Source organism: Chelonus insularis, unplaced genomic scaffold, assembly GCF_013357705.1.
Source record: "Chelonus insularis isolate UGA/USDA-ARS -01 unplaced genomic scaffold, ASM1335770v1 contig_93_pilon, whole genome shotgun sequence".
NCBI classification, from domain to species: domain Eukaryota; kingdom Metazoa; phylum Arthropoda; class Insecta; order Hymenoptera; family Braconidae; genus Chelonus; species Chelonus insularis.
In genome coordinates, this window is record NW_023276782.1 from 128,071 (window position 1) to 140,428 (window position 12,358).

Genomic DNA, 12,358 nt, shown 5'->3' on the forward strand with positions numbered 1-12,358 from the left:
AATAGATTCTAGAGAATTTTGAATGTATGTTTTTTATTAAAGCTCTCTTTTTGGTGGATGTTTTTATTGCAAAATTTATGCGCAATAATTAATTATTTTTAAACTGACACGACTCGATTGTTTATGATATTAATTGTCTAATGTCAATAATTACGATCCAAGTCTGGGTACTATGAATAATATATAAAATACATAAATTTCATAAGAGAGTTGAACAACTGATAAGGTTAAGTTTGAAAAACTTCTACTATTTTGAATTTTAAAGGTATTTTTTAATTAATTAGAATTAGAATTATGATTAATTTAATATTGAAGATGTTTACTTTTTAATCGTCAATAATTTATTTTTTAATTACTCAGAAATGGCGAAGGAACGAGGAGTTATTATGCCTGTCATTCGAAATTTCTTAAATTCTTTCATGCCTCGAAAAAGCAAAGTAAGATTCGTGGGTGAAGATTATCATGGTACAAAATATTATGAAGATCCTGAACGTCTAAGAAACCGTGGACGTTCGTATGAACCAGCTGATCCTGAAAATTTACACCCAGAAATACCACCTGAGTGGGAAGCATGGCTGAGGTACAGAAGAGCAAATCCACCAACTCCTGAAGAAGTAATGGCCAACTATGAATTGATGATGACAAAAAAGAAAAATGCTGCAGAATTAGAAATCCAATACAATAAAGAGAAAGGAAAAACTGTTGAAGCTATACCGTCAAAACCTCAATTAAATTTTCCTACATATGATGAGTACAGTAATTACGGGCAGAATTACCAAATAAAACCAAAAAAATAAAGTTATGATTGTAGTTTTAATTCCTTACTGATCTATATTTACATAATAATTGATAATTAATTAATAAGACCAGCATTGTGATATAAAAATTGTAAATATTTATTGTAGTAGTGATATACTAATACATTAAATGTTTTTGTTTGAAGACCAACAATTTTATTTTAAATTAAAAGTTAAATTATAATCAAGTGAAAAACTTCACTTATTCAGTCGATATTCTCAGAAATAATATTTTAAGATAAAAATTTGCAAAATTAATATAATTGACAATTTACATTTATCTAATTAGGCTACTTTATCAGAAATTTGAAGTTCCTGGAATTGTACAGAGTATTATTATCAATCTAACAATTATTCCACATCACTTAATTTCGGAAATAAACAAAACGGTTGAAGTCATTATTTCCAATTTTCTTACAAAGTAACTATTTATAACCCGTCAATAAACACTAAAGTTTTTCATAAAAATAAAAAAAACCGCTGAAGAACAAATAGAGAAATAAAAAAAAATTCTTCAACCTGAGTAATCACTATGATCAAATAATGCTTGATCATAAAGTTCACCTTTCACTAGTCGACCACCGAAGTAGCGACCGTTTAAGGAATCTCTTGCACGTTCGGCCTCTGCAAATAAACAATAAGAGAATAAATTAGCATTTTTAATAAGACTATATATTTTTATAGGAAAAATAATAATTTACTAACCACTCATTCGTGAAAAAACTACAAATATTTTAACGATTACTTCAGCATCCTCATCATCTTCAGATTGTCGTTCATTATAAATAATAACTCGTTCTACAACACCAAATTTAGAACATTCATCTTGAATTTCTTCTTGAAGGCTTTGATCTACGTCTTTTGGAGTAACCATATTTCTAAGGATAACAACACGAGATTCGACTTTTCTCATCAATTTTTGCATGACTAAATGTCTGGCACTCTGTCCTTTAATTGACATATTTTCTTGTTGCTGAAGAGTTTGTGGTTCAGTTTCTTCGAGCAATTTTTTCTGTAATTCTTCTTGTTGTTTTTGATGAGCTTGCTCTTGTGCTCGTCTAGTGATATCAACCATTGGTGCCGTAGTTACCGGAACCTAGAAAATTAAAGAGCTTTTCTTAACTTAATGTATAATAAAAAGAATGCTACAACTTCTTTTTAATGTAATATTATATTAAAACCGAAAAAAGTAAATATAGACAATCGTAAATGAATATTACGTAGGCGAAGGTGTAGGCAAAAATCAACTATAAAGTATAAAAATGTATATTTACCACTGGAGTGCCAACAGCAGTAGGTGCGACAACAGCAGGAGGTGGAATGATGACAGGTTGTCCAGGGATTGGTTGAATAATTGCTGGAGGTCGTGTTAGTGTCTGAGGAATAGCAATTCCAGGTGGGGGAATGACTGGAGTAACAGTTGCAATTGCTGGAGGTGGAATAATCGTCGTTGGTGCAACAGTGGGTCGAACAATGCCAGGTAAAGCTGAAAAAAGTAAAAAAAATTTCATCAACATATTTCATTCTTCTGTGAAAATTTTTTTTTGTACAAATCACTTACTAGGAGTTAATATCGGTGAAGCTGCAGCCCCTAATTTTGTGAGACCAAGAGCAACAGCATTACTTGCAACAGCGTCCATTGCTTGAATTTTAGCCGTAGCAGCAGCAGCAGCAACAGCTGCAGCTGTTGGCATCATACTTGTACCACTCGGGGGTCCCATCAATGCATTTGGCGGTGTAATAGCTCTTCCAACTCTTAAATATTGTCCACCGAGATCAAACAAATTCATAGAAGCAATTGCTTCAAGTGCAGATTGCATTGTTTCATATTCAATAAAACCGTAACCTTTGTGACGATGTGGAGAACTTCCTTGAGCTAATTTGCAATATGTTATTGGCCCAAAAGCCTCAAAAACTGATTTAATATCATCTTCTGTTAAGTCTTGATGTATTGAAGCAATATAAATTCGATTGTAATGCTTGCTTTCTTCTGTTATTTCATCAATTACTGATTGTGCTTGAGGCATATTTGATGGTCTTCCTACCACCTAAAAAAGATTTTTCTTTTAAATCTTATCCAACATATATTTTTTAAAATGATTATTATTATTAGGTATTAAATGTGGCTTATAGTTAAGGATGGAGGTCTACTATGAGAAAGATTAGAAAACAAATTAGTATGTAGAAATAATGATTTTAAAGTTAAAGGAAAATAAAATTCTGCCGACCTCCGGTGATGAGGAAGGATCACGGGAAGATGGGGAATTGGTTATATGGGTACGTCCAGCTACCTTGATGTTACGGCCACCGATCATCACTCCATTCATTTGTTCAAGCGCTAATTGCGCTGCTTCCGGAATTTCGTATTCAACAAATGCAAATCCTTTATGTTTTTGCGTAATAGGATCCCAAGACATGTTGATAGATTTTATTGGTCCAAAAGGCAGAAATGCCTGACGAATAGTGTCCTCTTTCAGCTCAAAGCTAATGCTTCCAACATAAACTCTGTACAATAATAAATTATTAGTACATAGTTTCTATTTGTTTAGGTAATATTATAACTACACTCATTAATTTCATACAAATACAACTAAGAGTATCATAAATAAAATAAAAAGGAATAACTTCAGGATAATGAAAATAAGAATCTTGAATGTGAACAAAAACATCGGGAGTAGCTGAAAGTTAATAGGATAAAAAAATTAATTAATTAGTAATTAAAGATCTGGATGATTGGAGGTTTCTTGAAGCAAAGAACAAACCTGCACATGAGGGCGAGAGCCTGCTGTCTCTGCACTTGATTCCGTTGACTAGCCATTTGCTGTAACACAAAGGACCATCGGCCTTCTATTGATATCCCTCCCCCTTTTTTAAATTTTATTAATAATTAAATGATTTTTTAAAATCTAATCTTGTCTCGTTCACATCTATTCTCTTATAAAAATATAAGATTCAATGAATAATTAATTTGCCTTATTGATTCTTATTTTTTGTACGTAAAAAATATTATATTTCGTTCATGATACAGCTCAGCTCCCGCCAAATGAGAATTTCGTTTGACTTAATGATTTTAATTTAGATTACATGATAATTTTTGTTAATTTTGATGAAAAATAAAAGTCACGAGACACTAACCTGCACATTAGCAATAATACTTGCTGCTGTAGGACCAATTTATTCTTCTGTAGGGAGGAAAAATTAACCAATCAGAGTTATTTCACTTAGCGTAATAATTTTTTTTGCTCTTTTAACTCTTGCGGGTCGAGCTTGTTTTTTTATCTATAAACTACTCTAAGCTTTTTAAGATGAAAGAATAAAAATTAATTAATATTCAAAAATATTTAAGAGCTTAAAGCTCATGCAATTAATTGGTATTAATTTTATTTTTAATATATTATCAAATATTTAATGAAAAAAACCCCGAAGATGTGACGGGACTAAATTTAATTATTGATAATAATATAAATTTTTTTAAAAAAACATTTCAAAAAAGTATTAAATACAACTTTAAATTGACTAGAATTTCAAAAAAGTTAAGTATAAAATATTAAATTTTATTGAAATGTTTTTGATATGTTTTAAAATGATTCTGGTTAAATGATGAAATGTTATTATAATTGTGATGATAAATACCTGCTGTTGATGAGCTAAAGTTTGTTTCATCAAGACCATCTTGATGCTTTGCTCCATAGCATATTTTTTAGCTCTATTAACTGCATCCTGCTGTTCAGATGAAATTTTCGGCAGTCCGGCTCCAAGAATACCCGGAAGCGTAAGATATTTTGCTCCAGGTCCTAAAATATATATTTTATTACTATTCATTTTTATTCCAACATTAAATAAATAATTTACTTTTAATTATTTTAATAAATCAGATCTTATCAGCTAATGCTCATGAATTTTTCGGAGACTACAATCGACACATCTTTAATCGATGTGTCTCAACAAAAAAGAATCGCTATTTTTAATTTCATCATCAAAGATAGAACAAGACAATAAAAATCAATATCAAATGATTATTCTTACTCCTGTTAGTATGTCAAGTACTACTTTATTTTATTATTTAAGACTACATTTTTAAAGTAACTTTACAATGATTTATTTTCTAGTCTAAACCAAATAATTATAACAGTTTTACATATTTATTATTTTTCTTACCCGCAATGACTTGACCCGTTTGATTGAGGTCATAAATTGGCCCTGATAAGAAGTCCGAAGCATTGCCTACGAAGAAATCACAAATTAGACTTAAATGATCATTATGGATACAACTAATATTACATATCTTTATCATTGCTTAAATATCGATTCATTTATTTTTAAATTGAATTATTCTCATTATCCAATTTCGAATCATATTACTTCATACAATCAACTTATTACCGTTTAGAAATAACTTTTTTGCAATGATAAAGATTATATTCAAACATTGTCATACAATTTACAGAAAAATTTAATAAAGAATTTCAAGATTTCTGAAAAAATGGTCAGAATTATTAGATTAAAAATAATTTTAATTGAATATGTTTAAATGTAAATAATTTTCTTTTTTAAAATCAAAAGTAATGAACAATAAAATGATAAAATTGAATTGAAAGTAATAATGAAAGAAATTTTTTAATAAATATAAAGAAAAATGGAAAGAGTAAATAAATAATATGACATTTCTTTTTAAGAATCAGATAAAGAAAATGTTTGAATAGAAAATAAGAAGTTGAAAATAAAGTAACGTCGCCATGCAGCTGCTCCTAATGGCCAAGTATCACCCGTCAACACTGAAAGTTCAAAGAAATTAAAACAATCAAGGCTTAAAAAAGCGAAATAATTTTTTTCTTATACGAGTAAATGTATAAAAAGCCTAGATATAAAGAAAATTGAAAAATCCTACATTATTGATTATAATTACTATTTATCATTATAATTTTTAGCTAGTTTTGCTTTAATTTAATGAAATACTTTCATCAAAGTCATGATGACAGAAAATTTTTATGTTTATTTTGTATTTAAATCAGTTCTACTTGAGAAATAATTGGATTTTCGTTGAAAGGAATACTTTTTTCACATCATACAAAACCTGGGTTGATAATATTTAATTTTTAGCGATATTCACAACCGCTAGACTCTGGAACAGAAATCAGAACACGTTGAAAACGTAGTTTTGATCGATATCTGTTCGATTTTTGTTACATACTTTTGTCAATTATTGATATAAAAAATATACAGAAATTTTTATACAGAATAATTTGTTTAGTGATTTTTTATTCAATGGTGAATCAATTGAGTGATTATCAACGCCTAACCGTGTTCGGGAGTTGAGCAAGAGTGGTTGTACACAAATAATCCAAAAGACTTGATGCGACGCAGAAATCTGTAAGCACAAAGCAAAGGAGGATACGCTCAGTGCATTTTCTGCGCCATTTTTATTCATTTTGCCTTTCTCAAACCCTAATCAACGAAGCTAAACCCTAGATTTTTGTATTTTTTATCAAAGAAATTTTTAATTAAATTTTTTTCAATTTTAAATTGCATGTTTTCTAACAAGCAATGGCGATCCCAGCTTTCCATGATCCTGCTGTAATTATATGTCATAAACTTACCCATGATTTATCAAAGTAAAGTTTAAAATTTATTAATTTATATTGAATTAATTATTATCGCCACTGCCTTGCTTGATTATAAATTTCTATTTAATCAATATTAACTTATAAATTAATTAAAATATATTTGATAGCTTAAAAAAATTTAAATACGTTTTGACAATATTATTTTAATAATTCAGTAAAAATAAAAAATTATTTCTAATAATCATTCATTTCATTTCATAGAATTTACGTAATCTAGACCATGATAGTCATATTCATTGATAACGTAATTATTATTCTTGTAACACTTATTTTTTAATCATCACAGTCTAGATGTTTTTCAGTACATGAATATGATGTTATTTATGTAACAAAAAACAAACAGCTGCCAACAAGGTTACTTCAGAAATAAAGTATTTCTTCAATTTGTTATATTCATTTTCGTATCTTCAGTTTATATCAATGGCTAAAAAATTTTTTATTAAAAAATTACTGTCTTAAAAAATATAATCCAAATAAAAACTCTATATTTACAATATCTTCTCTAATTATCTAATGACTCATGGTTGTAAGATAATCATAAATATTATGAAGAGAATTTTAAATCCATTAGAAAGCTAAATATAATTAATGTCAGCAAAACAAATTGTAAATTAGGATTAAATGATTTTAAAGACTGAATTATCAGAATAAGTGAGCACAAAGTTATAGATAAAAATACTATGTCAAATAGAAATTTATAATCAAGTAAGCTATTGTAGAATTATGACTACCCTAAATGCTGACCTATCTAATAAATAAATCGAGCGAATTATTGGTACTCGATATAATACTGCTGTGTCAGTAGGAGTTTGCAAAAAACTCATATTCATTTCAGTTCGAATTGTAGCGTTTCACTTTCATTCGTTTGGCGCACGCTCATGATCACAGCTCAGATGAAGGCCACAGATTCTGTACTGTCTCCCTGCTGTAACATCTCAGAACAGAAGGATAACCAAACATTAGTTTTATTTACGGCTATCTTTAATCCGTTTTTTATTTGTTTTTTACCTTCTTTATTTAAAACTATTATGTATTAAACCTAACAAATAAATATTGATCTCAATCTTTTTTATCACAATTCCTTTTATGTTTCCTGACGAAATTTGACATCCATATTTCGCTCAATTATTTATTTTCGTGTTATTTTTTTATTGATTTATTATTCTGTTTTATCTGCATAGTCTTTAATTATTTCATTAAATAACTTACTACAAGTATGAAATATTAGCAAAATACCTTCAACTCGTACTTTCTTCATTGGTGGTTCTGCATTATTTTGACTTGGAGTCCCCTGAAAATGAGTAATTATTAGAAATAGATATGTCATTAAAAAAAAATTATCTAAAAGAGGAATATAAAGAAACAATGGCAACAATTCTTATTCTAATAACTCATTTTATAAATACTTGTATCCATAGTTTTTTACAATTACGAAAATTGTTAAATACTATTTACCTTCTGTTATCATTTCAAATATTAGTAATTGACGGCTTGAACTATTGTTTGTTTTACATTATCTTGAAGTAAAGCTTCATTGAAATTTTTGTATAATAAAACTTTAACGTATAAAAAACGTCTAGTACTAGAATGATGAAGAGTAAAAATATTCATGAAAATGAATCTTATAAAAAATGAAATACCAGCGACTACGGCTAGATAATAAATATATTATTAACAATTGAGTAAAATCAATAACTTTATCGTAAACCGCCATTGCAATATCGAATGTTCTACATAAGTATACAGCAACACGCGAATAATATTGGCATTTTTCTAGATTGGATTACTTACCATAGCCATTGTTCCATTCATTTTTCACAAAATTCACAAAGATCAATATTAAACAGTGTAATTTATTTATTGGTTAATAAATAAATTTTTTGTTGCAATTAAATCACTAGAACTGCACACACAAACCGTGTCGTTAGGGCGACAGCACTCTTCTCTCTCAAGTTCTCTACGGAAATCGCCATACCAATAAGTGTCGACTGCGTTGTTCAAATGTAAACTAAACACAATTTAATTAGACTTTAATTATTTTAATTAGCTATATTTTTTATTTTTAAAAATAATTTTAGACTTTTATTCCTCAAATTATATTTGAATTATATTTTATTGAATTATTTTTTCCCAATTTGTTTGACTCTATTTTGACTTTGGAGTACTAAGTTGGAGTTTCTAACCTAAATTCGGTAGTATTGCCGGCTATACAAAAAATTACATAAAACTTTATTTTATAGATCATCAATTGATATTTTAAATACTTAAAAAAATTTATAAGTAAATTTAATAACGAATTTTTTGATTAATTTTTTAATCCGAAATGGAATGCGAAGACTATCAAGTTCGAACAATCAATGAAGATAAGGTAATAAAACTTGTTTTATTAATTATTTATTTTTAATATTTTATTAAACATCGATAGAATGAGTTTAACTTTATTTATTTTCAGGGAAAAGGACTTTTTGCATTACGTTTATATAAAGAAGGTGAGATAATATTTGAAGAAAAGCCGGTAGTTTGTTGTCAATTTTCGTGGAATGCTGATTATGGTTACCTTGCTTGTGACAACTGTATGAGTCCACTAGAAACAGCTGAAGAAAACGCACGTCGATTAACTGGAAAGAAAGACCTAATACTACCTTATTCTGAATGCTGTGAAACAAAAAAAGATTTGATTACTGAATGCCCTGCTTGTGGAGTAAAATATTGCAGTAATGAGTGTTTAAATGAAGCATTGGTTAAATATCATCGAATTTTGTGTCTTCAATCGCGTGAAAAAAGCGATAGTCATCCACTTATACAATTGAAAGAAACTTGGAAACAAATGCATTATCCCCCGGAGACTGCTACCATTATGCTTTTGGCAAGAATGGTATCATATATAAATCAAGCTAATGATAAAACAGCAGCTTTATCGATTTTTCATCAATTTTGTCACAAAACTACTAATGAAGTTCAAGAAATAACACATAATTTACTTGGAGAAAAATTCATTGGACAAATTGATGTTCTCAGGCAGCTAATGGAAAATGCTTTGAGTCGAGAATACATTCCTCATGTAAATAATAACAAATTAATTTTTATGTTAATATTTACACTAAAGAATAAAATAACTATCTGATATTATTTTTCAGTGGTTTACTCCAGAAGGTTTTCGGAGTTTATTAGCTTTAGTAGGTACTAATGGACAAGGAATCGGAACGAGTGCTTTTAGTCGATGGGTAAAAAATGTATCTGCTTTAGACTTACCTGAAGATCGAAGAATTCAGATTGATAAATTTATTGACAAACTTTACGACGATATGGAAGAAGGTAAGAGTTGAACGTTACTTGCTCATTAATATTATTGGTTGACAATAAATCATATTAGATGGGCCAGTAATTATTTATTAGTTGATTAAATTATAAAATAAAAGAATCATTTTAATTAAATAAATTAAAATAGTCGTAGGAACATTTTTAAATAATGAGGGTTCAGGTCTTTACGTTCTTCAATCATCAATCAATCACAGCTGCTCTCCGAATGCAATAGTTGAATTTCCGTACTCAAATAGTACATTGATCATAAAAGCAATGCGTGATATTCAACCAGGAGATGAAATTTGTATTGGATACTTAGATGAATGTGAGTTGGAACGTAGTCGACATTCACGTCAAAAAGCACTGAGCTCATTATATCTATTTATATGTCGTTGCAATAAATGCATTGCACAAGCTGATGATCCTGATGTAACTTCCGAAGAGGAAGATTACGATCAAGAAATGTCTGATTAAAACAAATAATTGAAGAAAAAAGAATTTCGTAAACACGAATTTTTTTTATTCTAGTTTAATGAAATTTATTTTTTTATTAAATCACATGTTTAGATGATGTTATTTGATAACAATTTTTAAAAGTATCAGCAATTATTGTAATCATGACTATGATAAAATATTTTAATATATTAATTAATTATACAAAATTAATTTCATCAATTGTTCAATTCGTCAAATATATACATATTCAAAAAACATTATTTATGTTTAAAAAAATTAAAATTACATTTAATAATGACTTATGACAAATTTTCAATGTGTATCACGTGTCTTAAGATTTAATTCATTTTTACCAGAGCTCAAAAAATTTGTGATATAATTTGGTAAAGGATTAGAGAGTAATCTTTTCTCTGTCAATTGTACTAAAAAATTTGTAATATTGTGACTCTTAAATTCCCATCTGAAAATGTATATTAAAATAATTATAATTCATAGTAATTCAATTACACACTCATAATCATTAATATACACAAGGTATTAACATAAAATAAATATGGCATTTAATATTAAGAATATTTGTATTAATAAGAATCAATTTTTAAAAAATTCTTATAAATACAATTAGATCGACTGAACTATTAGAGGAAAATGTGAGTTTATGAATTTGATATCAATTGTAGACATTTAGAATAAAGTACATGTTCCGTCGTAAATTATAATAATGTAATGTAGTGAAAGAATAACTCTCAAGATGATACTTGGAAGTATTATTAAAACAATCGAATAAAATACTCACTGCATGTTAAAATTGATATCCGATAATTTCTTTGAAATATCATCATCAGCCCATTGAGTATTGGATTTATTTACAGCTAATACCTCCAATATTGGAGGCTCATTCCCAAAACACTGTTGCAAGTATTCTTTTCGTTGTTTGTGCTGTCGAAAATCTATTCCATTGTCTCTAAAATATTGTAAAATTCACTTAATATAAATTAAACTAATTTTTAGGTATTTTATAAATTATATAAATACCTAATAAGAGCTTCAGCTTCTTGAAAATCAGCTGGATTGCACAAAACATTACTTGTTATGACCCCTTGTTTTTTTAAATGCAATATTTTTACTAATGATTTAATATCACGACCACTAAGTGAAAGTTTTTTATAGGAAGTATATCCAGAACTTTCAGTTATTACATGCAAAAATTCTTTAGTTACACTTTTCTTAGAACAGAAAAAATATCCTAGATCAAATAACAATGCCATAAAAATAGGTAAAATACGATGTGAAGCCTTTTTTTCTCTCATAGAAAGATAAGTCACACTTTCATGCGTTATTAAATTTATTTCCATTTTCAATTGTAACATGTTAAGATTTCTTTCAATTGAGTTACGTATGTCTTCTAATGTACAACAAGATGCACCATTTTTTTTCTGTTTTAATTCATATCCGTACCAAATTTTTCTATTGGAGTGTCTGCTCACCTCTAAAATATAAAATATAGAATTAGATCGTTTAAAACAATCATGGAAAATATACTATCGATTATAAGAATAATTTAAAATAAATTTACCCGTTACTTCTAATATCGTTAAACGCTTTCTTAACTCTCTCTCAATAATTTCTTTTTCCTGAAAAATATTTATTTATTATTATCACAGCGAATTTTCAAGTGTAACTAGATAATATAATGCATAATTTATATTTACATTAATTAATTGTACTATTATTTTTACAACGTTTGTAGTAGTAAACGCTTCATGTTTTTTAATTAATTTATGTTGAATTTCATGCCATGTTGTTTCAGGAAATAATGGTAAAACGATTGACTCCAATTCATGAAATTTGAATTTTTTTATAGCTGATATCAACTGGGATGTAATATTTACAGCCGCTGTATAAACAATTAATTTTAATTACTTATATTATATTCATTATTGGTTAATTATAAATACATAACCTCGTATGATAATTTTAAAACAATAATTATGAATAGAAATTCACATATTTCCAATTATTACTTACAAGGAGGCATTGTGGCTATATTTTTTTACTATTTAGAATATCATTCACCTGTACACGTCCATGTATTATTTATTAATTAAATATTGTTTAAAACATAATTCGAAAATGGACAGAATTTTGGCGCAAAATACAAGCATTTACATTAATCAA

At 27.8% G+C, this 12,358-nt stretch overlaps 4 protein-coding genes across 8 annotated transcripts; 2 read left to right on the forward strand and 2 right to left on the reverse strand.

The window, feature by feature from the left end:
* The first annotated feature begins 19 nt into the window (after positions 1-19).
* On the forward strand, positions 20-802 carry LOC118072371 (NADH-ubiquinone oxidoreductase assembly factor N7BML). Of its 2 annotated transcripts, none has more exons than XM_035092187.1 (2): positions 20-226; positions 361-802. In XM_035092187.1, exon 2 carries the CDS (start codon positions 363-365, stop codon positions 795-797), a length of 435 nt encoding a protein of 144 aa, XP_034948078.1. In that variant the 5' UTR covers positions 20-226; positions 361-362; the 3' UTR covers positions 798-802. The 2 variants fall into 2 exon arrangements, with proteins under 2 accessions (XP_034948078.1, XP_034948077.1); XM_035092186.1 differs by having other exon boundaries at positions 24-265.
* A 93-nt stretch (positions 803-895) lies between these two features.
* hfp (Poly(U)-binding-splicing factor hfp) lies at positions 896-8,384 on the reverse strand. Of its 4 annotated transcripts, XM_035092163.1 has the most exons (11): positions 8,213-8,367; positions 7,658-7,712; positions 7,166-7,355; positions 4,956-5,021; positions 4,431-4,591; positions 3,560-3,618; positions 3,089-3,302; positions 2,359-2,845; positions 2,072-2,283; positions 1,503-1,893; positions 898-1,421 (listed from the first exon to the last, which is right to left on the reverse strand). In XM_035092163.1, exons 5-11 carry the CDS (start codon positions 4,485-4,487, stop codon positions 1,312-1,314), a joined length of 1,530 nt encoding a protein of 509 aa, XP_034948054.1. In that variant the 5' UTR covers positions 4,488-4,591; positions 4,956-5,021; positions 7,166-7,355; positions 7,658-7,712; positions 8,213-8,367; the 3' UTR covers positions 898-1,311. The 4 variants fall into 4 exon arrangements, with proteins under 4 accessions (XP_034948053.1, XP_034948055.1, XP_034948054.1 ...); XM_035092162.1 differs by lacking the exons at positions 3,560-3,618; positions 7,166-7,355 and adding an exon at positions 3,933-3,979 and having other exon boundaries at positions 896-1,421; positions 8,213-8,384; XM_035092161.1 differs by lacking the exon at positions 7,166-7,355 and having other exon boundaries at positions 8,213-8,384.
* A 218-nt stretch (positions 8,385-8,602) lies between these two features.
* On the forward strand, positions 8,603-10,315 carry Smyd5 (SET and MYND domain containing, class 5). Its single transcript, XM_035092188.1, has 4 exons — positions 8,603-8,789; positions 8,874-9,482; positions 9,559-9,736; positions 9,870-10,315. The coding sequence occupies exons 1-4, from the start codon at positions 8,745-8,747 to the stop codon at positions 10,196-10,198; spliced, it is 1,161 nt and encodes a 386-aa protein (XP_034948079.1). The 5' UTR covers positions 8,603-8,744; the 3' UTR covers positions 10,199-10,315.
* Positions 10,316-10,407: 92 nt separating this feature from the next.
* On the reverse strand, positions 10,408-12,349 carry LOC118072423 (uncharacterized). Its single transcript, XM_035092294.1, has 6 exons — positions 12,209-12,349; positions 11,893-12,077; positions 11,757-11,814; positions 11,216-11,669; positions 10,977-11,144; positions 10,408-10,640 (listed from the first exon to the last, which is right to left on the reverse strand). The coding sequence occupies exons 1-6, from the start codon at positions 12,216-12,218 to the stop codon at positions 10,493-10,495; spliced, it is 1,023 nt and encodes a 340-aa protein (XP_034948185.1). The 5' UTR covers positions 12,219-12,349; the 3' UTR covers positions 10,408-10,492.
* Positions 12,350-12,358: the final 9 nt, after the last annotated feature.

Bases quoted from the DNA above. Each gene is read 5' to 3' on its own strand.
- LOC118072423 (XM_035092294.1), bottom strand. The intron at 11,815-11,892 runs GTAAATATAAAT...AATATTTTTCAG, and splicing joins TAATAGTACAATTAATTAAT to GAAAAAGAAATTATTGAGAG. The intron at 10,641-10,976 runs GTGAGTATTTTA...ATACATTTTCAG, and splicing joins GATATCAATTTTAACATGCA to ATGGGAATTTAAGAGTCACA.
- hfp (XM_035092161.1), bottom strand. From the start codon at position 8,233: ATGAATGGAACAATGGCTATG. The intron at 5,022-7,657 runs GTATTTTGCTAA...ATTTCTTCGTAG, and splicing joins GAAGAAAGTACGAGTTGAAG to GCAATGCTTCGGACTTCTTA. The intron at 2,846-3,088 runs GTAGCTGGACGT...AATCTTTTTTAG, and splicing joins TCGGTGGCCGTAACATCAAG to GTGGTAGGAAGACCATCAAA.
- Smyd5 (XM_035092188.1), top strand. From the start codon at position 8,745: ATGGAATGCGAAGACTATCAAGTTCGAACAATCAATGAAGATAAG. The intron at 8,790-8,873 runs GTAATAAAACTT...ATTTATTTTCAG, and splicing joins GAACAATCAATGAAGATAAG to GGAAAAGGACTTTTTGCATT. The intron at 9,483-9,558 runs GTAAATAATAAC...ATTATTTTTCAG, and splicing joins GTCGAGAATACATTCCTCAT to TGGTTTACTCCAGAAGGTTT.
- LOC118072371 (XM_035092187.1), top strand. From the start codon at position 363: ATGGCGAAGGAACGAGGAGTTATTATGCCTGTCATTCGAAATTTCTTA.